Source organism: Aulostomus chinensis, chromosome 12 (genome assembly GCF_037954235.1).
Source record: "Aulostomus chinensis isolate RoL2024-O1b breed Wild chromosome 12, RoL_Achi_v1.0, whole genome shotgun sequence".
NCBI lineage: Eukaryota > Metazoa > Chordata > Actinopteri > Syngnathiformes > Aulostomidae > Aulostomus > Aulostomus chinensis.
This window is the reverse complement of record NC_141331.1, coordinates 4,244,682-4,258,289: the sequence shown is the minus strand read 5'-3', so window position 1 is coordinate 4,258,289 and position 13,608 is coordinate 4,244,682. Positions and strand designations below refer to the sequence as shown.

At 44.3% G+C, this 13,608-nt stretch overlaps 1 protein-coding gene across 4 annotated transcripts in view; it reads left to right on the top strand.

Moving 5' to 3' along the window:
- The window catches only part of hdac4 (histone deacetylase 4), a 128,614-nt gene that overhangs the window by 82,018 nt on the left and 32,988 nt on the right, over positions 1-13,608 (top strand). For all 4 annotated transcript variants that reach the window (XM_086219720.1, XM_086219718.1, XM_086219719.1 and 1 more), the window contains 9 exons: positions 374-502; positions 702-805; positions 975-1,094; positions 2,081-2,294; positions 3,217-3,437; positions 7,282-7,545; positions 9,791-9,977; positions 10,458-10,591; positions 11,625-11,727. In XM_086219720.1, the coding sequence (XP_086075846.1) occupies positions 374-502; positions 702-805; positions 975-1,094; positions 2,081-2,294; positions 3,217-3,437; positions 7,282-7,545; positions 9,791-9,977; positions 10,458-10,591; positions 11,625-11,727 (1,476 nt within the window). The remainder of the gene's footprint in view (positions 1-373; positions 503-701; positions 806-974; positions 1,095-2,080; positions 2,295-3,216; positions 3,438-7,281; positions 7,546-9,790; positions 9,978-10,457; positions 10,592-11,624; positions 11,728-13,608) is intronic.

The window sequence follows — 13,608 nt, the reverse complement described above, 5'->3', positions numbered from 1 at the left end:
CACAATCTCCGGAACGCCATGCTGGAATTCCATCAGATTTGGAACAAATGCCCACGTGGATGGACGTCACGTTAAGATAGACCTGTCAGTAACTTCTGCAGTTACAGTATACAACCACAAGGCAGTAGTTGGAGTAGAATCCATGTATGGAGCTCATTTGGTGCATAGCACATCAATATTTCTGGAGCAGGAAGCCCAAAGTCTTGTCACCGGCGCTGCCCAGCTACGTCCCCTTTAATTATAGCCAAGCCACTTTTCTTTTAAACTTTTTATTACTTTTTGAAGAAATAGAGTTAATATTCTCCATTTCATTAAAAGTTTGTCCTCCTACACTGAAAATGTATCCTCCCTCCCTTCATCTTTGTCTTCTCAGCCTCCGAGCCCAACTTGAAGCTTCGGTCCCGGCTAAAGCAGAAGGTGACGGAGCGCCGGAGCAGCCCTCTCCTCCGCAGGAAAGATGGCCCCATCACCACTGCCAAGAAACGTTCCCTTGATGTTGCTGGTGAGAACTCTTGTCACTGGATTTCATCTGATTTAACTTTAGTCTTAAGATAATGAAGGATGGGATCACGTGTTACAGGTACTTTAGAAGACAGATTAAAGGCTTTTTAGGCGATTTCAAACCCATATTCGTTGAATTTTGTCAGAAAGCTGATTTCCCAAGCCCAGAAGGTTAAAAAGCTAATCTGTGTTTACTCTAGAGTCTGCATGCAACAGTGCACCGGGCTCAGGTCCCAGCTCCCCCAACAACAGCTCCAGTAACATCCCCAATGAGAACGGGGTCACCATGTCCGGCCCAGGAGAGGTAACAACACGACTTCCCATGTGTGCGATTACACGTGTGTTTCAGTGATTATCCGTTAGATGTATGGACCAAGTCTTTAGTGAAGTGAAGAGGTAACCAGAGGTATGTAATGTACTTTATGTTACATTTTGCCTGCTTGGCTAAACTGTGTTTCCGTGTGTCCGTTCAGGCGTCCCTGCTTCAGCGGTTGGCAGCAAGAGAAGGATCAATTAGCCAGCTCTCCCTCTACACTTCTCCTTCTCTGCCCAACATCACCCTGGGATTACCTGCCACAGGCCCTGGGAGCGCTGTGAGTCCAACTCATGTCCAGTTTTAGATTCTATCCCAGAACAACTACATTACCCCTTGTTCAGAAGAATCAAGCTTATAAAACATGCAGCTACAATGGGATTTGCATCTCTTCTTGTGGGGGTTTACATGGAGTTGCACGGAGAAAAATTCTCTGGCCAACAAATGGAGCATTGCAGAAAAAAAAAAACCTCTGAAAGAAGTTTGCTGTGTTGAACAGCCGACGCAAGCTTAAGATATTTTATGGTTTTGTTCTATGGCATAAGATGCGTCAGTGAAATTCAAAGTTGTTGTTTTTTTAACGTGTCTTAAAAATGGCGGTTGCTAAGCGACTAAAAGATGGTAATAATCCAAAATTCAATGTAGAAATCCCTTTGGTGTTCAGTGAAAGGATGGTGATGCTCGCTTCTACGTCAGACAACAAAAACGGGGTCCTTTCAACATGCTTAATGTTTGAGTGGGAAGAGGACGGTCCTTTTCTCTTCCCACAATATTTCCATCAATGCTAATTCCAGATTGCCTGGGCCCTCCTCTGCCTAAGTGGGCGGGGTCATAGACATGCTTCACCCATCGAGTTGCTACTCCCCCAGTTCCCCTCCTGCCCTGAACAGATGCCCTGACCAGCCAGGCGCTAGTGCAGCAACCAGATCACCCTTCCCACTTCGCTCTCTCAAACTGGTTCAAGTCAGTCCTTCCAGTCAAGCCAGAAGTAGCAATGGGATTCAGACCTGTGACCTGGGAATATAATAGACTGGTCAGAGCTTTTTTAACTGGCACTGGAAATTCATATCCGCATGTCGGTTTTCCCATAGTTCAGCCAAAATTGCAGAGAAGAGGAAAAATCCTGTTGTCAGTGATTTTTGGCATGGACGTCAGTTTTCTCTTCCTGTCTTGGGGTTAGGTCTGCCTCGTTTGACCTCTCCCTGCTTCCACCATCTCCATCTCTGTGTCTGACTGTGTCTTTCCTCCATGTCTAAATCTTTTCAGGCATTATCAGGACACCAAGATGGTGACAGCCGTCTGGCGTTGTCTGCGTTACAGCAGGGCATTCCTCTGACCCCTCCTTTCCTACCCGCCTCCCACTTGCCCTCCTACTTGGCATCTTCAGCTCTGGACAGAGACGGGACTGGAGGGGGAACAGCTGGTCACAACCCCCTTCTCCAGCACATGGTACTGTTGGAGCAGGGCCACGGTCCATTAGGTTAGTGATCACTGTAGGGTTTAAAATCATTTCTTTTATTGTCAGAAAGAAGTTTCAGTCGGCTGAGCTTTGTATTTGAAACTGTTCGACAGTGAATGTTAACATTTTTGCCATTTACGTTTACAGCTATAGACACCAAGAACTGAACCTTATTGCATGATCCAGTCATTGTGGGCACGTATGTTGCCAAGCGAGCTCAGAGCATGTTGTTTTGTACCATGAGAGGAAACGGTAAACGCTAGCACATTGAAGGCAGAAGGGCTGAAATAGCCCCCCACTGCTGCTCCATTATTCTAGACCAGTGGCTCACAACCTTCGAGTCACAGAATCATTTTTTGGAGTGGCTAAAAGGTTGAGAGAAAAACAGGTTTTTTTTTTTGTAATCTATTTTAATTTTGCGTGTGAACAAACACAATTGCCTAATAATTTTTTTCCATTATTGTTCTTTTTGGCCTAGAGCACTCGCAACGGGTTCGACAGCGTAGTTATTTGAATACAACTTGAACACTTTAGTCAAATGGAATGTATTATTCTGCTTGTGGACTAATTATGAGTGGAGGAGTGAGCAGTGCGGGGGGTCGTGAACACCAGCTGGGTTATTTGGGTGGCTCAGAAATGTTGAGAACTACTGAACTACACTATGATTAACCAAATATTTAAGCTTTGCTCATGCTGTCCCATATTATTCTCCATTAGCTAAGATTATCATAGTACCAAATGTAGAGGTGAGTCAGAAAAGACAGATATTGTTGTGATTGTAATCCATGTCATGAATCCCTTTGTGTTAACATTCAGTGTTTTTGCCAAGGTGTCCTCACACACCTACACTTGAGCTTTTGAAAAAAACCAAAAACAAAACCCAAAAGGCCAGAAATCAATTAAAAAGAGAAAAAAATCCCTCTGATATGAGTGTTTTCTACAGTTGGTCTAAGTGGCCTGCCACTACCATCGCCGTCTGTCTCCAAGCTTGCGAGGGGCCACCATCCCCTGGGTCGAACCCAGTCGGCGCCTCTGCCCCAACAGCAGTGTGGGCAGGCCCAGGCCCTGCAGCAGCTGGTTGTCCAGCAGCAGCACCAGCAGTTCCTGGAAAAGCACAAACAACAGTTCCAACAGCAGCAGCAGCAGCAGCACATCATCAACAAGGTGCCTGTTCACGATTATCTATACGTGTTAGTACCACACACACACACGCGTATGTGTACACTTGTGAGAATGGTATCAACGGCAACATTTGAACAGCTGTGATGGTGTAACCAGCTGTATGTATGCGTGTGCTCTTGTGCTCATGTGCGTGTGTGTGTGTGTGTGTGTGAGTGAGCGAGATGCTGCTTTGGTTAATGTCTGTGAATCCTGTCTTTTCTCTGAGAGCAGGATGAATCAGCCTGCAATCAGCAAGTCTTATAGCTTCTCTTGTTTGTGTTCGTCTATCCCTACTTCGTCTTGTCACCCTGGCAACTGTGCTCCAAAGGAAGCTGTCTCCATATATGGTCATACAGGCAATGTGATTCACCGTATCAGCGTGGGTGTGTGTGCCAGTGTGTGTGTATGCAAGGTGTAAAAGAGAGTTTGAGCAGTAAAAGCCAGTGTAGGGAGGAAGGTATCTCGTGTTGTTGGAGACTCCCTTTGCCACTCCAGGCTGTTGGGACTGCAGCGTAGCTCAGGTGTAACATTTCACAATCGTGACAGTAGTTTGTTGGACCTCTCCACGCCACTTCAAATGAGAAACATGAATAATAAGAGTTTGCTTAGCATATTACCGTTAACCTTTGTAAGTGTAAAAAGCACAACACAAAGCTGTAAACCTGCTTCAGATTGTAGTTGGGACACTTAAGATCTGGGGAAAAAAAAGGAGAAGCTCTACTGATTGTGGGCACGTTTGAGTAATGACCACCTTCCCGCTCCCCAGGTTCAGCTGCTCCTAGTTACTACATCTACAGTCGCTGATGCGGGATCTCCAGGCACGATAAATGGTCTTTGTGTCACCGTGTCTGTGTTTTTGTGTTCAGTGTCTTTTTGTAAAACAAACCAACAAAAATCAACAGCACGGGCGTGAGACAGCACTCCAAGCACAGGTGACACACCCTTCTGCAGGAATTTCCTCAAAGGTCCGTGTTCTAGAATACAAGCCGTGTCGGTCCCAGTCATCATCAGAACCCCTACCTCTCCAAGATCTCTTTTGAGGCAGCTGCTAATCCAGGTTCTTTGTTTGCATCACCGACAGTTTAGCACCGTTACAAGGGAGTATGAGCAGAGTTCAGCAATTAACGTTATGGATAAAACATGTAGCTGCGGCTAAATCCAAGGTGGAAAACCGGCCAGTTTCATCTCAAATGAAAGCATAATGAGAACTAGAGGGAACTCAGAGAGCTTATATCCACCACGGTGAGTCACACAATGTAGAAAAGCAGCGATGAGTGGACCCTCGTACCCACATACGTGCCAAGATGTGTGTCTGCTCGGTAGAGTGAGATGGAGCCGAAACCTGGTTAGGTATTGATTTTGTATGAAGGAGAAGACTAATGTTGCACTGTGGTGCACTTCCTTCATCCACTAGGTGGCACCAAGTGTCATTGTCTGCCTCTCAATGGGATTGCGTGAAAACCATGTGGCCGACAGTTAACGACTCAAGCAAATGTGCACTTGTGTAGGAATCAGCGGTCGACCCATTGCTTTGCCACTTTGCTAATATTTGCTGCGTGTTAACACACAAAGAACTGCAGTAAATACTGTGTTTGTACCAATGTACAAAAACTGATGACGCCCTGTGCACAGCAGTGCCTCAGCTGGTGCTGGGGGAACTCCAGTACACAAAAAACTGAAAATCTCAGCACTTTGCTTCAAAAGCAAGAAATAAAAAGGTTTTTTCATTTGCCTCGGCAGACTCACTCTGCCTCATTCATTCTGAAATACATTTATTTATATATATATATATATATATATATATATATATATATATATATATATACACAACATATATAATCACATCTTGGAAATGATATGTAATTCTAGCTCTTTTGTAAAGTCAATTTATTTTTGAATTATTTGCCTTGTGTTGATGTTTTGTGTTGTTGGGGGAGGGGAACCAGTGAGACATTGTCCGGTAACCAGAATCTGATGACAAATGTGATGAAGCTGTTTCTTCTCGCTTTTCATAAACTTTCTTTTTCTTCTTTAAATATGCCAATGTGTTTATGGTACAAACATGGTGACAGTAGAAGTGTCATGGTGGTAGAACGTGTTTCATGCCTTTGCCAAGCCGTTTGTCATCTACTCACGGTAAAAGCTGCATCCTCTGTGCTCGTCTCTCCTTTCATCGCATCGGAGCAGGCAGCAGAGTCATGAGGCCTCCCCTGCTCTCTGCAGCTTGGTTTGAGCCGTTTGGCAGCAAATATCAGACTGAAAGTATCATTAGATGGTTCCAACATGAGCCTGCTGCTGCCTCCCAGCAATTACCTGATACAGCTAAGGAAATATTGTGGTATGCTCACTTACATAATGTTGTTGTAGAAAAGTGTGTGTGTCTGGGAGAGAGAGAGAGACAGACGGAGAGAGAGAAAACGCGACGGTTACGAGAGTCGACGAGTGTCGATTGTCTGTGTATCCCGTCTCCACTTCCTGCTCTCACTTTCTTCCAGCTGATTCAACAGGCTTGGTGAGCATCTGCTCCTGATCCTGCTTGTGCTTTAACACCACAGTAACTATTTCTTCAGTTAAGAAAAAAAAGAGGGTTAAACTGGAAGGGTAGAGAAAGAGAGAGAGAGAAGGAGTGAGAAAGAGAACAAAACGAGGGAATGGAAGAGTGGAAATGAGTGCAGCAGGAGTGGATGGTTGTTTTGAGTTTGTTTGGAGAAGAGGGACTGGGATGAAGCAAGAGCCGGCTCTCTGACGTCAATGGACTGTTCCCTGGGCAATATGCCAGCGTAGTGTGTGTATGTGTGTGAGCGCGTGTGTCTGTGTGTGCACACAAACAGTAGTCCAGTCCAATCATGACCTACACATCAAGGTTGAGGTCTTTGACGACAGGGACAGGGACCGCTGCCACAACAAGATTCAGAAAATTACCCCTCTCTTCTTCTTCCTGTCCTTCTCTCCCTCACGTCCTTTGGCTCTCTTTTCCCACAAGCTCAGACAAGTTGGTTACACTCCTTTATTTATGTCGAAGCAGCCAGATTCTCTTAGGAAGTCAAATAAATAACCTATTAGAGTTCAGAGTACCAGTCCGGTTATGTGTACATAAGTACCTGTGTGGATAATGTTAGCTCTTGTTTGGAAGAACTTCAGTTCTTTTTGGATGTTTGTGCGATGGGGCAGCTATTTTTGGATTGCAAAACATGTTTAATGAAGCAGCGCTTGTTCAAGCGGAGCAGGGTGTCTTTCACGATACTTTGTTGTCCCTGATGTTCCCCAACCAAAGATGTTCTCTGCTCAGTTTCTCAGTGTGTCGAGGTGGGTTTTGAACAAGCTTCTGGCTCCTTATTATTTATTCACGTCATTTGTTTGTCAAAAACTTGTAGACACATTTTTCAACAAGCATATATATATATATATATATATATTTTTTTTTTTTTTTTTGCCATTTCTGTCATTGGATTATTTATTTATAATTTCATTTTTTATTGATCTATTTTATATACCTTAAACAATAAATATATGATTTATTAGCAGATATTTCCAATGTGGTGATAAATCTGCTATTGCACATGTGCTCAGCTGTGTCTAATAGAGTTAAAACTTTCCCTATTGGAAGCAAACATAATATTTTATCCTAATATACTTTTACTCTACTTTCCTACATTTGTCGTTTTGTATTATTTCAAAGTATAAGTATATGTAGTTTTAATTTAATAGATCAAACCTAGGCTCAACATCATCTGCATCTGTGATTTAAAGATAATCCATATCTATGCTGATTATTTAAACCGACCCAGTTTTACTATCCTCCTAATCACGCCGTCCTCTGATCCGCCGGGATCCTGTCTTCATCTAGATCATGTCCAAGCCCGGTGACCAGGTCTCAGCTGCTAGCGCCACTTCATCCGCCAGGCAGCACCAGAGTCACCCGGAGGAGACGGAAGAGGAACTCAGGGAACACCAGGGCCTCTCATCCTCCTCATCATCATCCTCTTCCTCCGTGCTGGAGGCGGGGCCTGTACGGGGGCTGGTGATCAAGCAGGAGCCCCCAGACCCCCAGGAGCAAGAGGAGAGGGAGCAGAGGGAGAGGCAGGCTGAACAAGAGTTCCTGTTTCGGCAGGTGAGGGTGAGGAATCGGGGAGAGCAGCGAGTGCAGAGACAGTCAGCGGGTTCATCAGCTGTTTGTAGGTTCCCCCCTGAATGTTCCCGCCTCAGGTTCTCATGAGGTCAAAGAATCTTTTATTTAAAGATCGTTTTCATTAAGATGCTCATGTTTACTTTGACAATAAGTTTTAACGGCAACATTTATGAAGACATAATCTGTTACATCATGTCTCGGGGCGGGATTTCTGTTACCTCAACAAGCAGAGAGTTTTATTGTACCTTTAGGAACAATGTTCTGGGAAACAATTAAAGACTTCCCTCTGAAAACATTACGAGAGCATTGCACGTAATGTTCTCAGAACCCCCCCCCCAAAAAAAATCAAACTGCTGTCCCAGTATTTAACCAGAACCAGGGAAGGAACTTTTCTGGCATGACATCAAAATGGCTCTCGAGCAGAAATTTGAAGTCAAAGACTGTTAAAGGAAAATGGGCAGTACTGTACAGATCTCCTGCCAGTCCAGAAACGGGTTGTTTTGGCCCTGCAGCATCTGCCACGATGATACTGCCTTGAATATTAGCTGTTCGAATTCCCATTCAATACGGGACCTGCATGCATGCGCAGAAGGCCTCGGCCGAGGAGGAGCAGAGTGAAGTTTCAGTGAATTAATCACCAACCACATCATCAAGCTCCAACTTCAAAAAGACAAATCCAGTACGGTTTCAGATGATTTCAGTCGGACTCGTGTGTTTCCATGTATTATGAAAGTTCAGCTTAGTCGGACTGACAGAACAAATGGTCTTTGTGTAAGATGATGTCGTGACTGAGATTAACGTGTGACACACGCTGGAAACGTGTGCAATACGTTCCTTCAGGGTTACAGTAGCAGGGTCTTTAACCGGCCACGCTGGCTCTGTTTGTTCTGGCCCGCAGCAGAAACTAAGCTGTTACTATGGAGACCCTGTCACTGTAAATGCCCGGAGGACCAAGTCATCGCACGATGAGTAACCGATTACAATGATGACTGCAGCAACCACTGCTGTGCTCACATTACGCGCCGCCGACCGTGTGTTCCGAACTGAATGACTGGGCATGAAATGAGTTGCAAAGCAGATTTCACTCGTTGGATTATCCAAACAAAACAGGAAGAAATCACAAGTTTAATCTCATTATGTTGACTAAAGGAATACACGTAGAACAAATCAAGGTGATATTTTTCTCAGGTTACCTAAAACTTTGAGCAAATCTAAAGCAGGTGGTTTAAAACCGTCTCCATTCACTGTAATATTTTTTTCCAAGTCCAGCTGACATTTTTTTACATTTAAAAGCTATTTTTAAACGCACCACACATATTCTACTCATGCAAAGTAGTATGATTTGGCTTAGGGCATGTGTGCCTCCTCCACACTCCTCCTTGGCATGACTCCTTATGGAGAATCACATTCACATGCATGCTTTCAAAATTCACACCCACACAAAGAGCCTTTTTTGTGCGCGCACAGTCTCTTATTCCCTTGCACTTTTCCGTCAATAAATACTACGTGAAAATGATATAGAACTTTATTTGTGCTGCCACACACACACACACACACACACACACACACACACACACACACACACACACACACACACACACGCACACACACTTAGCCAGGAGACCATGTCCTCATCGGTTTCGCCCATCCCTGCTGTCCTCAGCCAAATTCAATCAAATAGTCTTCTCACTGTCGCCATGGCGCCCATAGTGTAAGGAGACACACCCATCAGGGAACAAAAACAGATCTTAGTTGGACTAATTTAAGTGGAAAGAGAGCTCCATTATATACCAAGTTAAGGTCCCAAGGGCTCCCACTAGACGCTATCAAACATCATCCATCAGTACAAGTTGCACAACCTAATTGACTTACGATGTTGTTGCTGCTGTTTTGTTTGGTTGGATGGATCATAATTTGTGTTTGAGGCTGTTTTATCTATAATGACATAAAGAGAGCAGAGTGGTTTTAGTTGAATAAAATCAATTATCCTTGTCAAAGTCAAATAGAAGTGCGGATGTTTCCACTTTGAGCTCCTGTGAGGTGTATTTTAAGAGCTGATAACATGTCAGTTAAAAAAAAAAAGACAGATTTCCCTGCTTTTCTACCACATTGGGCATTATGTCAATTAAGCTGTCACTCTGTCAGCCTGTTAGCAGCTCTGCAGGTGTTCAGTGCCATCTTCTGGTAAGAGAACGGTGATGCAGTCCAACTGTTTGTGTGTGAGCAGCAGGCTCTGCTGTTGGAGCAGCAGCGGATCCACCAGTTGAGGAACTACAGAGCATCGATGGAAGCAGCCGGCATGTCTGTCAGCTTTGCCGGACACCGCCCCCTCTCTCGGGCTCAGTCGTCTCCAGCTTCTGCTTCCATCCCCATGGTGGTCCAGGAGCCGCCTGCTAAGCCTCGGTTCACCACAGGTCCGTACAACAAAACAATCCTGCGCATAGAAACACACTCTGATCCTGCTGGTTGCAGGTTAGAGGAGGCATTTTCTGGTAACCTCACAGCACCAGGAGCTGTGTCACAAAGAATCCTGGGCCTCTGAGCTTTATAAACCACAAATTTAGTTTACTGGACTGCCTCCCCTGATCCCTCTCAACTAAATCCACATGAGAAATAGTGAATATGTCCAATGGAACAGACCTCACTTTTTGTAAAACGTGAGTGGATTGTTGTTTTAAGATGCTGTAGCTGTGTGTCTCCTGCTTTCTCGGGTGATGGAACAACAGAGACCACCATGAAAATAAGTCCTGGACGTTTTTCATCCCTGACAGTGAGTGTGTCAGATAAACTATAAACTTTGTGTGTGTGTGTGTGTGTGTGTGTGTGTGTGTGTGTGTGTGTGTGTGTGTGTGTGTGTGTGTGTGTGTGTGTGTGTGTGTGTGTTCATTTTCCAGGTCTGGTGTACGACTCTTTGATGCAGAAGCACCAGTGTATGTGTGGTAACACAACCAGTCATCCTGAGCATGCTGGTCGCATCCAGAGTATCTGGTCCCGACTGCAAGAGACGGGGCTAAGGGGGCACTGCGAGGTAAGACCACAACACAACAGGTGGGGGCGAATGGATTCGATTTGTATTTACCAGTTGACAATAAAATAACAAATAATATTTCATCGTGTTTTATCTTAGTTTCAGTTTCATTTCCATGCGTTTTAGATCATTTCTTGAAAAAGAGGACTAAACAAGTGCAACCAAAAAAGTACCACTCGTGTTGACGTATCAGGGACTTTGAGTGCAGCCCCACACAGGGAGGTCCAGACCAGTACCAGTTGCTTTGTTCTGAGGGCCAGATCATAAAGCCTCGGGTCGCTCCAAAAGGAGGGAATTAGTATCAGGTCTTGATTGTCCTACAGCTTCCTCGTTATTCCGTAAAACCACTAAATGGTGGAGAAATTATACAGAGTTGCAGGTAAGCAGCACCGATAGGGAAGTTTCTGTCAGTACGTTGAATAGTGAGCGCCGTTCAAGGTCTTTTACTCACCTCTCTGAAGGAAACTTGATGCTGTTTTATGTAACATTGTGGCCTGTGTGCCTCCTTTCCTTTAATGTAATTTTAGTCTTTCCTTGTACAGCTTTATGAAATATGTGTTCAGTTATGTGAGAGGGTTTTTACTGCCTTCCTAATCAGGGAGGAAGAGAGACTCGATGGGAGCCGTCCTGGCTCTTAAAGCTCAGAGAAAAGGAAACTGATTCCACATCACAACTTCTCTTTCATTTACACTTGTTGTTTAAAACCTGAAAAAAAAAAAATTCTAAATCATGAAGCACATACTTGAATGGTCCTATCAACTCTGATGTGTGAGTTGTAGGTGTGACCACTAGGAGGCAATGTTTAGCCATTGTATTTGTTTTGTTGACACTTGGCACAGCCTATAAAAACCACACGCTTTGAAGTTTTGGCTTGAAAACGATGCAGAAAGCCATCCCTTCCTCAATCCTGACTCACGCAGGCAGACACTTCCTATATGCACTAATTATGTGTGTTAGCCTCTCTTCGTGTGGCACCTCTTGGGTGATAAGTGTGACTGTGTTTAACCTGGTTTCTCCTCCTCTCTGTGTCCAGTGTATCCGTGGTAGGAAAGCCTCTCTGGAGGAGTTACAAACGGTCCACTCAGAGCCTCATGTTCTCCTGTACGGAACGAACCCACTGCGGCAGAAGTTGGACTGTAAGAAACACAGCATTACATCTACACAAATTCACAAACTACGCAACACAATCAGACTACCATCTGTGTTGATGTCCACCTGTCTCAGCTTTATTTTGCTAAACTACAGCTGCTCTAAAACATAGGTTGTTTTTTTTAGCTTTGAGATTTAGTTTTATGGTACACAGTAAAACCTGGTTTAGGATGATGTTTTGCATCTGAACCTGGGTCGATGGATCAGTGAGCAGGTCTGACCCAAAACCACCAGGTCTTTAGTTTCGTCTGTAACATTTTACAGTAAGGGTACGTTACTGATAATGCTTATTTTTGGGTGTTTGAGTGTTAAGTAAGCATTACTAAAGCATGACTAACCATCTATTAATACTCTTTTTCACCCCTGTTATTATCTCTTATGCAGCACTTCACCTGAACCCCACCCCCACTTCCCCGAGTTTCCTGTCCGTCTTTGCTGCAACCTGTAAATTTAACATGAACACATTCGGAAATGTTTACTAGACACGTTACTTAACTGCTAACAAAGCATCAACGAAGCATCATTTAAGCATCCTTATTGTTAGCAACCGAGCCAGAAGCATTAAATGTCAGCTGAAGCACCGAGTTTGCTTGTGTGTGGTGCAGTCGTCGTTGCTATGGTTACAGCTCACCTGATTACACTGGTGTGATGGGGGGGGGGGGCGTCTTGTAAACTTGTTTTTCCTAAGAGGTTACAGAGAGATGACTTTCACACACACACACACACACACACACACACACACAGATACATTCAGTTCATTCATGCTATTAAGAGTCATCAGCAGTTCTAAATATGTTAAACCTGGAGTCTTACAGTGAGCCTCCACCTCACCCATCTTGTGAAGGCAGTAAATCTGCGGTGTCTGTTAAAGGAATCTGCTCTAATTGTTTGACCCTGTCACAACAAAAGGTCCGATCTAATAAAGTCCTGGAGGCGTTGCGATCATGGCGAGGACCCACTTAAACTGGCAGCACCGGCTGCTTAGTCACTTAGCTTCGCCCTTTGGTGTCTTAAAGTGCAGGTGTAGCCGAGGCAGCCTGTGTGCATGCAAAGACCTGCAGTACCGCTGAGCCCCAGTGGTCAGCTCAGCTTTCATTCTGACACAGACGAGAATTCCTCTCATTGGTATGCTTACATTTAGGTCGTGTTAATGTTGGCAGCTATTTTTTCTTTTTCATTTCAGTCTTCTGTGTCAAATATCCTTGTTAGTTTTAATCATACGTCGCCATCCCCATCCTGCTTTTGTAAAGTTATGTGTTGGTTGAGCGTTTGGGTCTTATTTTAGTCAAATGAGTGTTTCAGTAAAGTTTCAGTTCATACAAATTTAGCCTGATTTCTCTGGGGTGAACCAGAGTGTGTCTCTGGGTGTGTGATTTATTGTAGTCCGACTCCTCATGTCCACACGCAGACCCTTAGTGTCGCTCATTAGGATTCACAGATTTTGTCCCTGCGAGGCGGTAGAAGTGCCCTCCGACTGGGCCGGGACGAGAGGCTTTTCTGTTTGCATTCTAACAAACTGTTAACTTTGCTGTTATCAGACATGATGGAGCTCCTGTGCTGTAGTGGTTACCAGGAGTCCCAGTGAGTCTCTGGGTGAGTGGGGTGTCCTCTAGTCCAGCTGTCCATGGTGTTTTTGCATAGCAACATTTCTGGAAAACACATCAGTGAGGTCAGCATTTGGTAAGATTCATTTAAAAAAAACAACAACCCTGCAACGTCCTATGAAGTAGAAAGAAGGAGGAAGTAAAATGTTATGCTTGTATTCCAAATATACAAAATGGAAGTTTGTTTGTTTGTTTTTTTTAGCTTTTATGAAAACATGGATAGTCGATATTAACTTGATCAAGACAATGAGACACTGCCATGTG